The 20,766-nt window shown below is 33.0% G+C and overlaps 1 protein-coding gene across 1 annotated transcript; it reads left to right on the forward strand.

The window, feature by feature from the left end:
- Positions 1–7,403: 7,403 nt before the first annotated feature.
- LOC120354916 lies at positions 7,404–10,007 on the forward strand. The gene is made up of 2 exons (XM_039443052.1): positions 7,404–8,482; positions 9,754–10,007. Exon 1 carries the CDS (start codon positions 8,102–8,104, stop codon positions 8,480–8,482), a length of 381 nt encoding a protein of 126 aa, XP_039298986.1. The 5' UTR covers positions 7,404–8,101; the 3' UTR covers positions 9,754–10,007.
- The last annotated feature ends 10,759 nt before the right edge of the window (positions 10,008–20,766 follow it).

The following is a 20,766-nucleotide window of genomic DNA, read 5'->3' on the forward strand; positions in this document are numbered from 1 at the left end:
TATATATTACTCAATGATACAAAGTACACTATTCTATGGGATCACAATTTACTATTTGGCACCAACATATTTAAAACTGCCGTAATTATTTTAATGATAAATACAGAGAAATAAATGAAATTGAATATAGATTAAGACATAGAAACTACAGAGCCCAATGATTTAATAACGCATATGGGAAAAGAGCCCCTGAATGCAGAATACCATGTCTTTTGAATGCATTACCTCTAGAATTAAGAATATTAGATAGAAAACGTGATGTTCAAACAAAGTTAAAATTATACTATATGAGAATGAATGATTAAAAGTAAAATTAGAATACATTCATCGAGATGCTAAAGAAGGTTATAAAATAATTATACAGTATGAACTTCTTACCTGAAGTTATATTTAACTGATGTTTTATTAGTCTGAATGAAACGTAAATGTTTTGGCGCCACCAAACATAGATCCAGTTTATTAGTTGTGTTATTGGTTAGTGGAATTGAAGTTGTAAACAAATTAACAAAGAGGAGTCAAGGAAAATAATAGGCTATGAAAGGATCAATGAAGCTGTCTAGGTTATAAAATTTATTGAAATAGTACAAAAGCAAGTTGAAGAAGAACATATTTAATTTAAAATAGAAATATCTTGGTCTCTTTTTTTAATGAAAATATTTGGTACAGTTGAAAAATGTATATAGAGGATAAGTTTAACATTGTACTTAGTTATTAATAAATAATAAAGTTTAAGGTTGCTTTGGAGGTTAGGATGTTGTGAAAAAAAATGCAATGCATTCTAGATCTAGAGGAGCAGTGAATGAATAGTTATTCGGTTAATTGATTGCTATGAATAAATGGTTACATAGAGTGGTCTAATATCTTCCTGTGATGCAAATTGAAATGGGAAATAAATAATAGTGAAAATCGATATTTATGTGTACATCGATATGAAAAGTTGACTGAACATTCTACTTGGACTCTATTGTGGAAAAATAATAATAATAAGAAATCAATAAGAACTGTTGATATTTATTGATTAAATTTAATTTTTTTTAATCCCTCAAATAGCTTGTAGCTAGAGGGATAATATATCACAAATTGTATATGATTATTTTTGTATCTGTTTTGTTTTGAGTTGAATAAATGAAATGAAATGAAAAATGTGGATAGATAATTATATAATGTACATTATTTACATCATATGATCTTACTCTAATTATTTACAACAAATGTGGATAGATAATTATACAATGTACATTATTTACATCATATATGATCTTACTCTAATTTATTTACAACAAATGTGAATCAATAAAATTATACCATGTGATCTAACATATGATCTTACTCTAATTATTTACAATCTTACTCTAATAAGTTCTCTCGATATATGAATGATGGTTGTGGAAATCCAATCCATTTCACAAGCAACTTATCCTTATCTCGTCTCAATATTTTCTCTATCAAATAAACATTTCTTTCAGATTCATTCAAATGTGTCTTTTTAATTTCTTCTTGATAAAATACAGGGTAGGGTATTATCTCACCACTAAGATCTTCTAATGAGTAAGTGATAAGTCTTGTGGGATGTATGCTCACAATTCGGAAATATTCGGGTGACCAATTCATTAGATATTTGTTATCAAATATCTGTTTCTTTTTAGAAATTCTCACAATATCACCTAGCTTATATTTTGGTTTCAACACTTTTAATTTGAATCGTCTATTAAATGCAGAGTTAAGTGGTTCTAAAACGCGTTTACAATGTTTTTTAGTTACATCTTTAGGTCGCATTCCAATGGTACTGTGTACTGTATTGTTATAATCATCTACAATATTTTGTAAGTTATTAACCCAGTTTTTACTCCCACGTTCAGTTAAAGATCGATATATTTTTGATTTTATTGTATGATTGAATCTCTCAGCGATACTAGCTTTCTTATCAGTAAAAACAGAATAATGCTTGATATTATACTTATCTAACAAATCTTTCACATGCTTATTAAAATACTCCTTCCCTCCATCTGTCTGGAAAAAACGCATATGTTTATTCTTACGAATAATGGGTTCAAGTGCATTATAAACACATTGTGCAGTCTTATTCTTTAAAGGTATACAATAAGCGTACTTGGTAAAACAATTAATAACAACTAAAATATAACGATATCCTTTATTGAATTTAGATAAGCTACCCATCTCAATCAGATCTGATTGATATAAATCGTTCTCATTCTTCAACTCATATCTACGTGTGGGGTAATTTACATGTGCAGCAGAGTGAAGATCTTGTTTGGAGACACGCTTGAAACAGAATTCGATGTGTTGGTCACTACCTTGTTACACACACACTGATCTGTGCAATCAGTTTGCTATTTTGTAGTGACCGAATGGTAATGTATCGATTCCGTTCTCTGCAATAAAGCGCTTGTCATCGAACGGGCTTAAACAAACCTTTGCACATTCAATTTGATGCATGTTATGATTGAAGGATCTCAACATATTACATTTTTCTATATGTTGGCATTGTTCAATCAAACATTTCTTGTACAAGTCAAAACTAAGTTTTTTATTTTTTACATGTGTCTTCACACCTTTTTCTACACACTTATTTACAGTTTCCTCCTCCTCATTATTTACAAGATATGAATACAATTTCGCCCATAATCCCAGAAAAGATTTTAAAGGAATTGAAGCTGCCTCATCCTTAAATTTCCCTACAACTTTATTCCTCTCATTGGAGAAGCATTCGTGCTCAGCTGGGTAATTTGAAGTGTCAAACAATTCTAGATTTTCTCTTATCAGTTGGTAGACGTTGGGTGTCTCCAACGATAAGAGGAAGCTATCTGTATCAGTCATACAAAGCTGGATGCATTGCCATGGTATGATTTTTTGCAATTTACAGTAGAAAAAATCATACATGTGTAGTTTACTCAAATCTAGGATGCAGAAACCTGAATAGATTGGCTTATTCATTTTTAGTTCCAACTTTTGCAAGAAAACTGCAATCACATCCGAACTTATTACCTGCCAGCGTTTACATAGGGGATCTGAAATGTACTTATCTAGACACTTGGCGTCTGTGATAATTTGAACATTACAATGATGCCGACTATTCTGTAATGACTTCCCATAAATTAAATTGCTCATCTGTTTGAAGAATGAGACTTCAAATTTATTTTTCACGGCTTGCCTATTACAGGTATTGAACTCAATGTAGTTCTTCAACCAAGGTGATTGGGAAAAGCTAATGACGCAATGTACTTTTGTTAATTGCAATCCAAGTTGAAGGTACAGTTTCAAATTCATGTAATGAACAATGTACCTCTCTCGATCAAAAAGTGTGTTCATGAGTTTTTTAGTCAGAGTTTGACCATTCTCATTGGTTTGGTACTTGGAGAACAATTCGCTAGGAGGAATTTGATGAAGTGGAGCGAGAGGAAAATTGGCATGCATATCATGTAACTCCTGTGGGTACTTGAGATCACATTCAATTACATAACCAGTTTCTGATTCACTCTCCAAATTTGTAAAGTCAAGAGCATGGATTTCTTCCTCTGAGAGGAACTTGAAATTTCCATAAGGTAAGAATTGATTCATAGAGTGGGCATACAAAGAATTACAATCTATATAAAGCAAATAGTTACTTGGCTTTGTGGGATCGTATGTGTCAGGGATGTGTTTGTTATTGGCTTCGCAATAACGCTTGCCAATAAATGAAACACCATCGCACATTCCTGATTCAAACATTAGATGTATATCGGGATCGCTAATCAATTGGAGTTCAACCCGGGTGAACTTTAACATACAATTCCAAGTGTAATGAGCAAGCGAAAGAAAATGAGTCACATCGAGGCCATATGACCTAAAAAGCATTGACCTCATTTCTTCGAAAACCTCAACTAATAGCATGACGTCTAGGTACAGATAGAAATCATGATACTCACCGAGAGATTTCAACTTGAATGTTGAGAACACTTTGTGCATGCTCATATTCTTTGGGGGAGAGGGGTGTATCGTTAAGATCATTATAAAAACATTCTATCGGAGGGAGAGAAGTCTCAGAGAATTTTTCAGGGCTAGATATGTACGAATAGGGATATACTCCTTTCTTTAACAAGAGTTGCCTAAGTTCGAGATCAGGGTCATTAAATACTGAAAACAGACGTTTGAACTTCAATTCCATATTTGTACTATCTACCAAGTTGCACACTAATACTTCTAAAGATTCATTCATAAATTTATATGAATCTAAAAACTTGATTTTTCCCACTGTCAATGTCAAAAATCTCTCTGATGTATTGGCGATACAGGAAATTTCTTTTTTACATTTTCCGAGAGCTTTTAGAATAAAATGACTGTCAAATCTGCTAAAATTATGGAAGTAACAGCTAATCGTATCGTCAGTTCGAGTATTTAAATTACACAACACATGAGCAGCACACAAAAACTTTCCATTTTCATGTGCATGATGGCGTACCTTTGTGTCTGTTTCGGTAAAAACTTCATCGCAAAGGCCGCACTTATCAGCATTTTGAAATTCGTGTTGCTGATGCTCACTTAAATGCTCCATCGGAATTTCGCATTTTATATCTGCACTCAATAAATCGCCCAGTTTGATTATTTCCTTGAGAAATTTCTCCATGATTTTTTCATTGATATTACTCGATCTATAGAGTACTGGGCCATACGCAATATCTCTATTCACATCAATTACAACCAAACAATACCCACAAGGAATATGACGCGCCGTTTTCTTGGTGTAACTTCTGGTGATAGGTACATCCTCAGATTCTTTACCATCCATATTCACAACAAATGTTTCAAAATCTGCGTAGATTGTATACTTTTTCTTCAAAGTCAAACCAAGTTTTTTAAATTTGATTGTCTCACCTCGTTTTGGGTACGAAGTTCTCTGAGACTGGAACTTTGAACAAAGCTCTAGATGTCTCATCAAATTTGCTTTCCCATCACAATTTTTAGATTTGTTTGTTGTAAATCTGTGAAAACAGAAATTACAAACATCTACTTGACGAGTATTTTTTGAAAGGTGAGAAAGAAGACGTGACAATCCGTTTTTCCCGTTCACGGTGTTAATTAAACAAAAATGTGTTTTTCCTGCATCGCCTTTCAACATTAAAAGATTAATTTGGTATTTACATGTACGGAATATGCTTGTTCGATAGGGGAAAAACTTTTTGTTGTCATACGCGATAACATGAATTGCGATGTCTGTATTAAGAATTTCAAATTTCTTTATGTTGCGATCAGTGGTTGGGAAATTAACTCCGCGAGTGTTCAGCCTGTGAGCAAATTTGCTCAAATGTTTCACCGTTAATCTCGAATTATTTGGTTTCTGGTGAAAATAGGCTAGAACACTCCACAGAAAACACTTTTTATCAGAAAGATTTTTGACATTGATAACACATTTCTTATTCTTGATGAACTGGGTGTTTGAATATAACTGCTTGTGTATATTGGATTATATCTAATCACATTTACATCAAGCGAGTCAATCTTCTCCAACACCCACCTACTCCCAAATCGAACAAAGTTATCAAATGAACTTAAAATTTTCCTAACCGCTAACATAAATTGTTCATTCAATTCGTCATAACTCTCCAAGACATTTAAGCCTATGGCTGAGTAGCTATGAAGATTCGCAATGGATGAAACAGCTTCTGATTTCTCTGATTCTAAAACTACCATCTTATACAATAATACATTTAATACTAAAAACCATTCCACATTTCCTTCGAAACATGCAGCGTGTTCTCTTATTATCTCGAAAACATGAGCTTTTGAGTTTTGAAGCACATTTACAATGTCAGGAAATGCGATGGTGAATTGCTCGTGAACTCACGCCTCCAAGCCTGTGTTCTCTGCTATGCTCCATCTCTGCTACTAGTGGGTTGCTGAAAACAAACAAAGAATATATTACTATGGCACAGAATTGATATAAAAAACAAATAACATTAATCTAAAAATCAGTTGTGATTTGACAAGCTGCAAGTACAGTGCAAAAAATGTTATCTCAGGATCAGATTTTCATGCACGAATGATTGAGGTTATTAACATTTGATAATCGTTGGAAATTAGAATCGAGTCTGTTGTCACCTCAAAATATGGCTAAACAGGGTTTTAAATTTGTGCGAGCACCTGACGTTGTTCAATGTGTGTTTTGTTCAGTATATTTAGAAAATTGGTTGGCAACAGACGATCCTAGTAAGGAACATGAGCGATGCAGTCCAAATTGTGGATGGCGCAAAGAAGATAATATTTCATGTGAAGAGTCCATTCTTTGGAAAGAATATTCAAAATATCCTTCCCACTAACTCTCTACCAAGAGATTGATTGATTGATTGATTGAGTACTTTATTTATGTAGATTACAATATATACTGGCTTATACACTTATATACAATAGCTTACAATACAGCAAAATTATAGATGAATTTACATAATATAGACTAGGAAAATAACTATTGAACTGTATATGATATGAAAAAGCAATTTGTAATATAATAACTATAGATAATAATCATATTGTTATGCATCTACATAAATTGGCGGAGCTTTGGACATATCAATGTCCATTCTTTGGGAAGAATATTAAAAATATCCTCCCCACTAACTCTCTACCAAAACGTTAATTTCGTTATTTAAACTAAGGATTTATTTATTAATGGAAATATTGTAAAAGTTTTAATCAATATGAATATTGAAGAGAAAAAAAAACAGAAAATTGATAGAGTAAAATAATTATATAGGTAGATAAGATCAAATAATTGATTAATAAAATGAAGTAGGCTGAAAGTAGATCAGGGTTATCAAATTTCAGTAATATACAGCATTATGCAGTGGATAATTGAAATAACATGAGTTTATATAATATATATATATATATATATATATATATATACAATTCGTTCTATAACATGGTTTAAAGGTTTGTATTTGTGGGATGGGTGGGGGATGGATGTCATGTGATCGTTCTAGGGCCGGACAGTTTCAGTCATTTGTTCCAAAAGATGTTTTTTTAAAGTCAGGTTGAAGCTCGCTCGGCTCTCGATAGACCTGATAGAAACAGGAAGTGTATTCCATGCACGACAGGCACTGACTAAGAAGGATTTTGTGAAAATAGTAGTTCGATGATTGGGTATCCTTAAAGTACTTTCTCCTGTTCTAGTATGTGAAGCATCTATCCTCCTACCTTCAGAGACAAATTTGAAATCATCTTTAAAATAGTTCGGATTACCGTATTTCAAGATATCTCTAACAAGCTTGACTATTCGAAAAAGCCTCTGATTGGGAAGCTTCAATGTTGAACTAGCAATGTGGGCTGGGGTGATATGATCATGGCGTTGGAGAGAGTAGACGAAACGTAGACAATAATTTTGGCTTAAATGTTGAAGAAGAAGAAGATGCTGTGGGAAAACAAGCTGGATATTGTACAATATGCACTCTGTTGTAGAAGTAATTCCTAATCAGAATCGAGATATTAGTGATTTGTTAGGAATAAGTGCATTGTAGTAGTATCAGGAAAAAAGTAAGTTCTGAAAAAATCATGATTAGAAAAATAAAGAATTGTATCATACTTACATGCAATGAATGATGTGCTGTACTGTCTCTCTCTCTCTCTGCTTACACTCCAACTATCAGACTAGTTCTTCATATGTCTTTCCTCCTCAAAGACTGAAGTGATTATGCAGTAGTGCACACTTGAACTCTGTGAAATCAACGAACATAATGAAAATCACAATAATATTGAGAAGAAATTTAGCAAGTCAACATGTGATGTTAATTATGAAAATTAATGAGGAGATTTGATATTACATTGCTCTCACATTCAAAATATTGTTATTCGAGATATTATATCTGGAACTGAGAAATTTTATATTAGTGCATTGTGAGAATTTGATATTTTTTTCTCTGAATGCACCTTGCTGTACGTGTTAGAATGCATTTGTATGTCAAGGATGTGATAAACGGGAAAATGCACTATCTCTCACTCATCCTAAAACAGAGAGAGGGAAACGAATGAGTATATAAGTAGCGGTTATTGGATTTGCCAGCTTCATTCAAGCACTAGTCACGTTCCTGTTACACATATCCTCGTCATCATGGACTCATCATCTATGCGTCAGGACTACATTCTTCCAGATACTCCTCCTCATCAACAACAAAGCACTTCCTTCTCATCTTACTGGGCAGCGCAAGCTGCACAGAAAAAGAAGCTTCCATCCGCCAATACCAGTGCTGCTCCTGCTGCTGCTGCTGCTGCTGCATCCGACTGCGAGGACTCACCGCTGAAGAGCCGTGGTGTCTTTGTGGAGAGAGGGATGAGCATTGAGGAATTCATTGTACCGGACACACCACCATCTCATCTGGGGTGGGCACCGAGGCGTGTACCACTCACAATGATTTCCAACAAGCAACAGGGGAAGAGAAAGCTGCACTTTCTGGAGGAGGATGAGGAGGAAACCAACTTTGTACCCTCATAGGTTAGTTGTTTCAAATATTATTAACATGTAATGTGAACAGATAATTTTAAATCTTTATATGTTGTCATTAATTTGTTGAAAGCTTGCTACTAAAAGCTTGCTAGTATCTGATAAATTTCTTTCTTTACTGAGAAAAACTAATTTCCAATAGATCTGTTCACATTACATGTACTCACATTGTGATATTAAATGATTAGAGTTCAATTTATTGTGAGAAATTGATGAATCTGATTTGAAAGACAATTTCAATCAAGAATTATTTCTTGATAACGAATTGTAATATAGGAAATGAAACTATTCAACTTTAGAGTTCAGTTCAGAATTGAATAAGATGTATATTTGAGTTCATGAATATGATGATTACATTGATATATTCATTTGAATTAAGCAACTTCTATGTTGTTTTATGAAATCAAGAAATATAATTATTTGAAGTGATTAGGTTGAATGCATGCTACTATCTAATAAATTTTTCACTTTACTGGGAAAAAAAAACTAATTTCCAATAGATGTCTTCGTATTACATGCATGCACAATGTGATATTAAATGATTAGAGTTCAGTTAAGATGTGTATATTTTGAATTCATGAATATTATAATGATTACATTGATATGATCATTTGAATTGAGCAACTTCTATGTTGTTTTATGAAATCAAGAAATATAATTATTTGAAGTGATTAGGTTGAATGCATGCTACTATCTAATAAATTTCTCACTTTACTGAGAAAAAAAACTAATTTCCAATAGATGTCTTTGTATTACATGCATGCACAATGTGATATTAAATGATTAGAGTTCAGTTAAGATGTGTATATTTTGAATTCATGAATATTATAATGATTACTTTTTGAAATTGAACTGATCAAGCTTACTAGTAAAAAATTGAATAAGATGAATATTTTGATTTCATTATTATGATGCTCACATATTATTTGTACTAATCATGCATACTATTTTTTGCTATAATAGAATATAATATTGAAGTGATGTGTTAAGAAAATTACTGATTCAGTTGATAGTTATTTGTTGCAATGTATATTGAAAGAGTTTGCTTATTAATTTGATGTATGCATCACTATTGGATTCTGCAATATGAAGCAAGAAATATTATTTCAATAACTGATATTACTCACTTTGTGTAGAGAATGTCTTGTCAATCTGATGATATCAAGTTGAGATTATGACAATAATCTGTTGATCACAAGTAGTTGATAATCTGAAACAAATTATAATAAGTTACTAATCATAGATTTATTTTTATTTAACAGAAACAATGTGCATAAGGTGAGAACTCCTCCATGGTTCGACTACTAGAAGAGGCTGCGCAGGATGATGACAATCAGGATGACTTTGTTGCAATCATCAATAGACCCACAGCTAAACCGTGGATGCCTCTCTGCGAGCTGATGGAAGATGTCCCGCATAGTATCATCTCGGCTCATGAGGAAACAAACCACCACGGGAGAAGAATAATATTAAAAATAAACATTTCATCTACAAAGAAAATCCATAATTTCATCCATAATTTCCCCGTAAAAGTTATTAAATTTAATGCTAATTGTAAAAATTTAGCAATAGTGGTGAAGCATGTCACTGCTACATGGACTGACATTAAGATTGTTAAAATTCAACAATCTTATTGTCATACCATGTTGCGGTGAGATGCTTTACAAGTAGTAGAAGTAGTAGTAGTAGTATATAATGTAAATATTGTAGTGATTAATAATAAATTGTAATATTGTTTTTATAAAAATTGTTTTTAATTCTCACCTGTTTGTTGTGTCAAAGAAGAAGATGTAGAATAGTACACTGTTCAGGCAAGAATAGATCCTCTTGTAACTGAACACTCAATGAATGTAGAATAGTTCACACAAGAATAGTAATGCTCTTGTACAGTCAATGAGTGTTTGCTCACAAGAGAAGCTATTTTATAGTTACTGCTGCGCGCGCACGCGCATGCACCACATGTCGGTCTTGACCTTGTTGTGAGATTCTCTTCCATCTGTTAGCGCTATACACTCACTATAGATATTGCAATCTATTTTTATCAGTATGCTTACAACACTTGAAGGGAGAAGTTGTGCAATGAAGATAATCGTATGGAGAGTTTTATTTGTTCTTCTCTTTATAATATGTTGTGTGAATATGCTATTACTTTTCCATATTGCTTTAAAAAAATATGATTCAATGCAAAGTGATAGTAAGAGAATATTGGAATCTATACAAAATGTACGAAATAAGATTAGGGATTTGGAAACACCTCAATTGATGCAGGAATCACTGCTAGTAAGAAATCATACATTATCTTATATCAAATCATGTGTCAATTCATCAGATGCTTCTCTTGATGTTAGTCTAAGACATTGGTATAGATTTATGATTGATGAACGTTCAATTCTTTGCAATTTCTACAAAACTTACAACATACTTAACAAGTGTGTTAATAAGACACATGATGATAGAAAATTGTATTCCCTATTGATTAAAACATACCAACTTTGTAGTAATATATAAAGCACTTGGTGAGACAATTTCTTTGTCTCTTGATTGAGGTAAGGTGTTTGATTAATTAACCTCAGTCGATGTTCAACTATTGAGTTGAAAGGTAATGAAAAATGGTATGTAGAAGAAAGTTATCTTCTAGGAAACGAGGGAGAGGAATCTTGAGTTCGGCTAGCAAAATTGTCAAAGGTATAGCGGGTACTGCGGGGACATTACATCAACTATTATAAATAAATTGATAAATGCATCCCCCATTGAATCCCACATCCCCGGCTATCAGTGGTGTGGATCTGGCACCAAGGTTAATGAAAGATTAAAGAGAGGTGATCAAGGTATAAATTCATTAGATAGAGCCTGTAAGGTACATGATATAGCATACACTCAAAATAGTGATAATAAGTTGCGAGCGATTGCAGACAGAGCTCTTGCAAACACAGCATTGATTGATTGATTGATTGAGTACTTTATATATGTAGATTACAATATATACTGGATTATACACTTATATACAATAGCTTACAATAGGAGATACAGCATGGGAGATATTCAAGAATCCAAAAACATCTCTTAGTGAAAAAGCACTTAGTTATCTTGTAACAAACGTGATGAAAGCTAATGCAGCGTTTGGCGGTGGTTTGAGAAAGAAGAAGAGCACAAGTGTTAGGAAAACTCATAGCAGCTCGATAAGGAAAAAAGCTATTGCTCAGTTGAAACAGCATATTGCAGGTAGAGGTTACTATTTGAAACCATACCCTCCAATCTCGAGTGGTGGTCATATTTTGATTGGGCCCAACCCCACATCCTCCTCACCATATGGTGTAAGTTTATTCCCAAAGAAAAAAAGTAAAAAAGGAGTTAAAAAATGTAGAAAGACAAAGAAGGTGAAAAAATGAATATTGATGGTGAATTGTCTAATCACTATCTAATAAAATGGTGTAAATTATTACAAATTCCCCTACAAGGTGTATACATGATAGATACATTACCTAATAAAATTCTAAAAAATGAGAATTGTATAGTTAATTTAGACACTCAATCTGGACATGGTACACACTGGGTTGGTTATAAGAAACGTGGATCAAATGTTTACTATTTTGATCCAATTGGTAATTTACAACCACCTTATGAATTGAATAAATATTGGAAAGAAGAAACAGGTGTAAATATTTTTTACAATGTTGAGCACATGCAACCATTACATACAAATATATGTGGACACCTTATGCTCTTGTTTTTTGTGAACCAGTTGTAATCCAGTATTTGTACTGAAAACATATAAGATGGTTGTTATTACATTACGATCTAGATCAAGTGATCTCTATGAACATTTGCAAGAAATTCTTGATTTGGATAAAAATAAAGAATGGGAAATTGGATTGATTAATTTCTGTACTTACAATAGCATTGCAAATGTTATAAAAGGTAAAAATTCTACCTTCAAATATGGTGATAAATTAATTGATCTTGATACGGGTGCGTATGAGGTTGATGACATTATATTAGCTTTAAAGACTAAATTGAATAGTAACGAAAAGAAACTTAATATAAGAGCTAACACAAATACTATGAAGCTCGAAATTCGTTCTGATAAGCCTATTGACTTTACATCATCTACTTCAATAGGAAAAATGCTTGGTTTTGTTATATGTTTTGTTTATGTTATATTACAACCTAATAAATGGTATTATTCTCAGCATTTAGTTAGCATAACAAATATTGACTCTATTGTAGTTGAGTGCAATATAGCCTGTGGGGCTCTGATGGCAAACAGTAACATATTATATACGAGTTCTCACCTAGAGTACCTAGTGGGTATTTGATAAATGAAATGCCTAATCCGATAATCTATATGCCTTTAAATACACATAGAATTCAAAGCATTAATGTAAAGGTAACCGATCAAGAAGGATCGTTTATTGATTTCCGGGGAGATATAATTACAATTAGACTTCACATTTGTGAAAAAAATAAGAACTTGAAATGGGATTCCTCGTTTTCAAACCTCACACTAGCATTTGCTCACAGAAGCTCATTAGAGACTCGAACGTGATAGAGTCAACACCTAAAAAGCTACGTGCTATATCACCGAAAAGCGTGAGAATATTGGAAAAGTTGGGATTTATAGTAGATTGGCGTCATGTATGGCGCAGCAATTAGTGAAATTCTCGATGTTGAATCTCAACTCGAGTTCTATAATGATATTACTAAATTTCAGTTCCATACTCATTCAGTATATTCGGGTCAAGAAATTAAACCCTCAGATGCAGCTTGCATCCATGTGGCTTCTATGGATCAGTACAGTCTTCCATGCAAATCATTTATATTTATTGAGGGGGAGGTGAAGTGTACAAAACCAGCTGCGAAGGCCGGGGATGATCCGATAGAAGCTAAGTATATATTATCCAGTAACCTCATTGGAAATCTCTTTGATGAAATTCAATATGAATTGGCTGGACAACAAATTTCTAAATCAAGACTAATTGGATTAACATCGACAATTAAAGCTATACTAGTGAAAAATATGTTTGATAAGAACACATATCACTTGGCTAGGTTTGACAGAGCAGGATATACACTAAAAGATAATAAGTTTACATTCTGTGTACCTCTTAAATTAGTTTTACCATTTTTTTAAGACTTTCAAAGAATAATTTTAAACTTGAAACAAGAACTTGTATCATTAAGATCACCAACAGATCTCAATTGCATCGAGTCTACAGAAGCAACAAACGTTAATATAAAAATAACGAAGCTTCAATGGAGAATTCCCTATATAACTTTAGAAGATCATGTGAGGTTGAAATTTTTGAGATTGCTCGATGCTGATACACCGCTGAAGCTGAGCTATCGTCATTGGGAGATTTCAGAATTACCAAATTTACAAAATAGCACTGTTCATTCTTGGGCAGTAAAAACTGCATCCCATCTCGACACACCAATGTATGTTGTTTTAGTGTTTCAAACAGATTGTAAGAATAAAATTAATAAATCAATCTCGGAATTTGATAGTTGTAATCTTCAGAATGCAAAGGTCTACTTGAACTCTGACTATTTTCCTTATGAAAACCTCCTTGGTAAACAAGAATTGATGTACCGTATGTTTTTGGATTTTGCGTCGGCGTACTATAACCATAGTATCAATAGTGAGCTTGGAACAGAGATTGATTTTGACACATTTTGTACTAAAACACCCCTGATTGTAATTGACTGTTCACATAAATCTTCTAATTTGAAATCCTCCACAGATATTAGAATAGATATGGAATTTAAGGAAGCTGTACCTCCAAATACTTCCACTTATTGCATTTTAATCAGTGATCGTATCATGGAGTACACTCCTCTTACTTCCATGGTGAAGGAAGTTCAGTAATTTCTTGATAGAGCACAAGCTATAAAAGTATTGCATTTTTAAAAATTTTACTCATTTGAGGTTTTAGCTTTGATCGGTTAACATCTACAATGTCTTCTAATTCTGAGAAGAAAACACGCTCTATCGGGATACAGTGTGATCTTGATGAGGAGGAAGAAGACAGCATCTACTATGACTCAAGATGTAGTACACCTATAATGTCTTCTAATTCTGAGAAGAAAACACAATCTATTGAGACACAGTGTGATCTTAATGCCGAACAAGACTTCTTCTGCTATCACTCAAGATGTAGTACACCTAAACCACAGGAGGAGGAGGAGAAGGGAGGACAAAGGAGGACAATGGAGGAGGAGGAGAAGGGAGGACAAAGGAGGACAATGGAGGAGGAGGAGAAGGGAGGACAAAGGAGGACAATGGAGGAGGAGAAAACAGCACAACAGAAGGAAGAAACTCTCTCCTGTAAAAAATTCATAACAGTCGATATGCATTGGTTCAAGGGAAATTCTAATCAAATTATCGTGAAAGAAATCGGAATCGTAGATCAGGTAAATAGCTTTGTTGTGTTACATTTCAAGTTGCCATTTGCAAAGTCAGAATTGAATGCTAAATTGTGTAAGCAAGCAACATGGGCAGAAAACAATTATCACAAAATATGTTGGGAAGATGGTCATTTTATTTATACAGACGAATTATTGATATCTTATCTTGAGGGATATGATAAAATCTACACAAAAGGTACAAAGAAAGCTGAGTTTCTTAGAAGGTTACACAAAAACGTATGTTGTTTACCGGATGAAATTGAGAAACCAAATTTTAACTACTTTACAAGTTCTTGGTGTTATAATGCCTGTGAAATTCATCATCGCAATCTGGACGGCCAATGTGCGCTCTTCGCGGCTGTTCATTATAATTCTTTGATAATGAAAAATATGGACTCATCTCCAAATTTCATGTGCGAAAACAATAGAATGCTTAGCATGAAAACATTTCAATTCTATTCAAATACAGAAAAGAAAAACTTTGCAAGATATGGCTTTTTCTATAACGGCCAAGAAATTCAATGTGTTTATTGTATGCAAGCATTGAAATATCATACTGCTCGTGTATGTTGCATTGGAGGGAAGGGGCAGGAACCATTTTATTTCTCTATATTAGTACCGACATATGTATAGTTTCTTCATTCGCTCATCATGGACCTGTGCAAGTGGATGCAAGCTGATAGTGAATTGGAAATGAGGTTAGAACAGTGTATTGATTGGTATGATGCCTGTGAAATTGCAATTAAATATTCAACTCATGAAAATCATCATTTGGTGAAACAACTAAAAGACATTTTCTTAATCACAGTGAATTTGAACGATATAAATGATTATCTATGCTATTACAGACCCCATAAACTGTCTGTTAGTAAACTAATAAAAATTGAAGAGGAAGTGATGAACAATTGTAGTGAATTGTGTAAATAAATTTCTAGTGTATACTCAATTGTTTTCATTTTCCATTGTACCTGCAATGTCTAGGTTTAATTGTTCAGTAATGCTTTGTTAGTTGAGCTGTAAAGATCTCACATGCGTTGAAGCTCAATTCTATTTATAGAAGTGTGTAGTATAGTGTGTAGATACAAGTTCATTCAAATAGTTTCTTATCACGTTTTACCTGTACATACACTCAACTGAAAAATATGGTTGATTGTTATAGCTTTTCAAAGTTCAAGAAACTATCTCGTCTCTTGATGTCAATTTCATTCAATGAATTTGATCTAATTGCAAAGAATATTAAATTTTCAACGGGTGATTAGGTGAGTGATCTTGCATTAACAAAAACAGAAAATCTCGACTTTCCAATTTTATCTGAAATTTTTGAATTACTTGATATACTAGAAACTGGACATTTGCATTATGGTTGTTCAAATAATGATGAATCATTAGCTATTGTTAATAATTCTAATGATCTCTGGAAATGCTTATATGACATTGCCAATAAAAAATGTAAAAGATCATAGATCACTCTCTAGAGAGTTTAAAGTTTCATGTCTACTAATGTGTGTGTATTTGGATATACAAGTTCATTCTATGCATTAGTTATGATTGAGGAAACATTAAAAATATAATGTTCGTTGTGTGTACAACCCAAAATTCTGCATGTGCTTCACATCATTGTCAAGTACATGTTTCAGTTAAATCTGAGAGTAAGATATTCATTTCACTTAAATCTGGCAGAAGTTCGTTTCACTTAAATCTGTCAGTAGATTGCCTTTCTCTCTCACACATATCTCTCTCTCTGCTTCAACATCAAATAGACCATGACTAAATGTAATTGAGCATGATTGAATGTAATTAGGCATGACTATATTAACTGGAGCATGACTAGAGAGAGAAAGAGAGAGAGAGAGAGAGAGAGAGAGAGAGAGAGAGGAGAGAGAGAGAGAGAGTATCATCGTTATCATCTTCTTCTTCTTCTTCTCCTTCTTCTTCCACCTCTCCTTCTTCACCCCAGCCCACATTGCTAGTTCAACATTAAAGCTTCCCGATCAGAGGCTTTTTCGAATAGTCAAGCTTGTTAGAGATATCTTGATATACGGTAATCCGAACTATTTTAAAGATGATTTCAAATTTGTCTCTGAAGGTAGGAGGATAGATGCTTCACATACTAGAACCGGAGAAAGTACTTTAAGGATACCCAATCATCGAACCACTATTTTCACAAAATCCTTCTTAGTCAGTGCCTGTCGTGCATGGAATGCACTTCCTGTTTCTATCAGGTCCATCGAGAGCCAAGCGAGCTCCATCCTAACTTTAAAAAAACATCTTTTGGAACAAATGACTGAAACTGTCCGGCCCTAGAACGATCACATGACATCCATCCCCCACCCATCCCACAAATACAAACCTTTAAACCATGTTATAGAACGAATTGTATATATATATATATATATATATATTATATATATATATATATATATATATATATATATTATATAAACTCATGTTATTTCAATTATCCACTGCATAATGCTGTATATTACTGAAAGTTGATAACCCTGATCTACTTTCAGCCTACTTCATTTTATTAATCAATTATTTGATCTTATCTACCTATATAATTATTTTACTCTATCAATTTTCTAGTTTTTCATCTTATGGGTATGGAAAAACACACCAAATATCATGCAAGGTTTCCTTTAGAGGGAGCTGTACAACACATTTATTAAGGTTCAGCGCGTGAAGACGTATCATTTTGGAGCTGAGAAAACAATATAAAATTCATAGATCCTACATTCTCCTGTATATCTGTTGCAAAAAAAACTTATAATAAGAATAAATTTGAGAAAATGAAAAATAATAGGTTTTGTAGGGTATCGGAAGGTTATAACTGATGAAGTATCGAAGTATGTGTTTTGGAGAAAATATTTATACAGAATTACTTGAAGAAGAAATTTTCCGAATATTTTGGTTCAAAGAAGAGTGAAATTTCATGTACGGTTATCAAAATATATTATGCAATATAACAAAACCCTGAAAATTTTGTCGGTCATCATGTTTTCGAGGTTTGTCTGTGATTCCGACTTTTCATCATCATTGTAGTCCTCATTATTATAGTCTCAACAAATAAATTGAGACATCCTCCACGGTTGCAATAAATTATCTTTGCTGAATCATTTGTCTGATATTTATATGTGAGCAGATATTTTCTATCGTGATGGACATATCCATCACTTTTTAATTTCTGATATTGTATAATTATTATTATTAATAATTTTGTCTTGTACATTATAAAATTGTATATTGATGTTGAGCAGTTGCTTTATTCTCTAATAATAATCATTGTTGATCAGTGAAGTTACTGAATCATAGTTGATATTGTTTGAATCAAGATGAATTCCAAAAAATGTTCCTATTCGTTTTGAATTATTTAGTTAAGTTTGCAATATTGAACTCATTGTAGCTAATGTCTTCGATGAAATTGAACTTTATTTTAGTTTTCTCATTATCTTCTCTGTTTCCTTTCCAAATTGAAGCACACTCTGAGACTCTGTAGTAACCAAGCACTATGTACAGTGTTTACTCTCTATTATTTTCAACTGTTGGGTAGCAGGCCTGCAATCTGCCGGGTTAGCTCTGTTGTAATTAGATCCTTGAGAATTTGAGCTCTTCAAGTTTTCAAAGTTTATTTCTTCAGTTTCTTTATGTTAGAGATCTGCTATGGAGAGAAAATGTTTGATGGTAAGGTGAACAATGTTCCATAAGGTGTTGTAGTTAGTTGAAAGGCTTTTAAATCATGCCAAAGATGCGCCTAAAATATGCGTTTCACCAGCTTTTATCCGCTTTTCCTCAGCTTTATCAAGAGCAAATAAACAGACAATGTTCAAATTTGTTACTGATTTTCAGCTAGGTTCTAGAAATTCCGTGTTGTAAGGGCTTCGAAATTTCACCTATTCGGCGTTTCTCTGCAGTGTGTATTGACTATTGAATTGTGTATTGATTGATTGATTGATTGATTGATTGAGTACTTTATTTATGTAGATTACAATATATACTGGCTTATACACTTATATACAATAGCTTACAATACAGCAAAGGTATAGATGAATTTACATAATATAGACTAAGAAAATAACTATTGAACTGTATATGATATGAAAAAGCAATTTGTAATATAATAACTATAGATAATAATCATATTGTTATGCATCTACATAAATTGGCGGAGCTTTGGACATATCAATGTCCATTCTTTGGGAAGAATATTAAAAATATCCTCCCCACTAACTCTCTACCAAAACGTTAATTTCGTTATTTAAACTAAGGATTTATTTATTAATGGAAATATTGTAAAAGTTTTAATCAATATGAATATTGAAGAGAAAAGAAAAAAAAAACAGAAAATTGATAAAGTAAAATAATTATATAGGTAGATAAGATCAAATAATTGATTAATAAAATGAAGTAGGTTGAAAGTAGATCAGGGTTATCAAATTTCATTAATATACAGCAGTATGCAGTGGATAATTGAAATAACATGAGTTTATATAATAATAATATATATATATACAATTCGTTCTATAACATGGTTTAAAGGTTTATATTGGTGGAATGGGTGAGGGATGGTTGTCATGTGATCGTTCTAGGGCCGGACAGTTTCAGTCATTTGTTCCAAAATATGTTTTTTTAAAGTCAGGTTGAAGCTCGCTCGGCTCTCGATAGACCTGATAGAAACAGGAATGCACGACAGGCACTGACTAAGAAGGATTTTGTGAAAATAGTAGTTCGATGATTGGGTATCCTTAAAGTACTTTCTCCGGTTCTAGTATGTGAAGCATCTATCCTCCTACCTTCAGAGACAAATTTGAAATCATCTTTAAAATAGTTCGGATTACCGTATTTCAAGATATCTCTAACAAGCTTGACTATTCGAAAAAGCCTCTGATCGGGAAGCTTCAATGTTGAACTAGCAATGTGGGCTGGGGTGATATGATCATGGCGTTGGAGAAAAGTAGACGAAACGTAGACAATAATTTTGGCAACACTGTAGTTTATCATTCAGAGTGACTTGCATATCATTAAGAACAGAATTACAATACATTAAATGTGGGAAGATGAGAGATTGAACCAATAATAATTTAATGTTTCTAGGGAGGATATCGTGCATTTTCTTCAATGCATGCTTGGCTGAGAATACCTTTTTACAAGTTTTGTTCACTTGTTCTGACCAGTCAAGAGTATTATTCATAATAATGCCTAAATTTTTAACTGAGCTACAGTAAGGAATGTCATTACCGTCTACACTAATTTTGTGAATCGATTCAAGGTCAATATTGTTTATAAGACGAGAATATCCAATTATAATGGGTTGTGTTTTGATGGGATTAAGCTTAAGGCCATTTTTCTTTGTCCATTCCACTATCGAATTGATATCCTGATTCATTATTCCAACTGTTTCATTAATTTTTGTTATGGGACAGCTTAAATAGATTTGAAGGTCGTCTGCATAAGTATGGAAACTGGAGAATTTGATAATGGAAGAAAGGTCATTAGCATACAAAGTGAAGAGGAGAGGGCCTAAAATTGAACCTTGTGGTACTCATGCATAACGTCTTTCCAAGTGACTTTTTGTCACCGACAGATACACATTGTTTCCTACCTAATAGATAGGATTTAAACCAAACTAACGAGTTGCGACTGAAACCAAGAATAGCCAACTTATTCAGAAGGACTGTATGATCAACAGTATCGAATGCTTTAGAAAAATCAAATAGGGTGAGGATGGTGCATTTTCTTTGGTCCATAGCTAACCTTATATCATCAGTGACACGAAGCAGAGCTGTCTCAGTTGAATGGAATTTTCTAAAGCCTGATTGAAAGTTATAAAGCTTACTATTGTTGTCTAGAAATTTTACAACTTGAGCATG

This window comes from Nilaparvata lugens, chromosome X, assembly GCF_014356525.2.
Source record: "Nilaparvata lugens isolate BPH chromosome X, ASM1435652v1, whole genome shotgun sequence".
NCBI classification, from domain to species: domain Eukaryota; kingdom Metazoa; phylum Arthropoda; class Insecta; order Hemiptera; family Delphacidae; genus Nilaparvata; species Nilaparvata lugens.

Coding starts and splice junctions, on each gene's coding strand:
- LOC120354916 (XM_039443052.1), top strand. CDS start 8,102: ATGGACTCATCATCTATGCGTCAGGACTACATTCTTCCAGATACTCCT.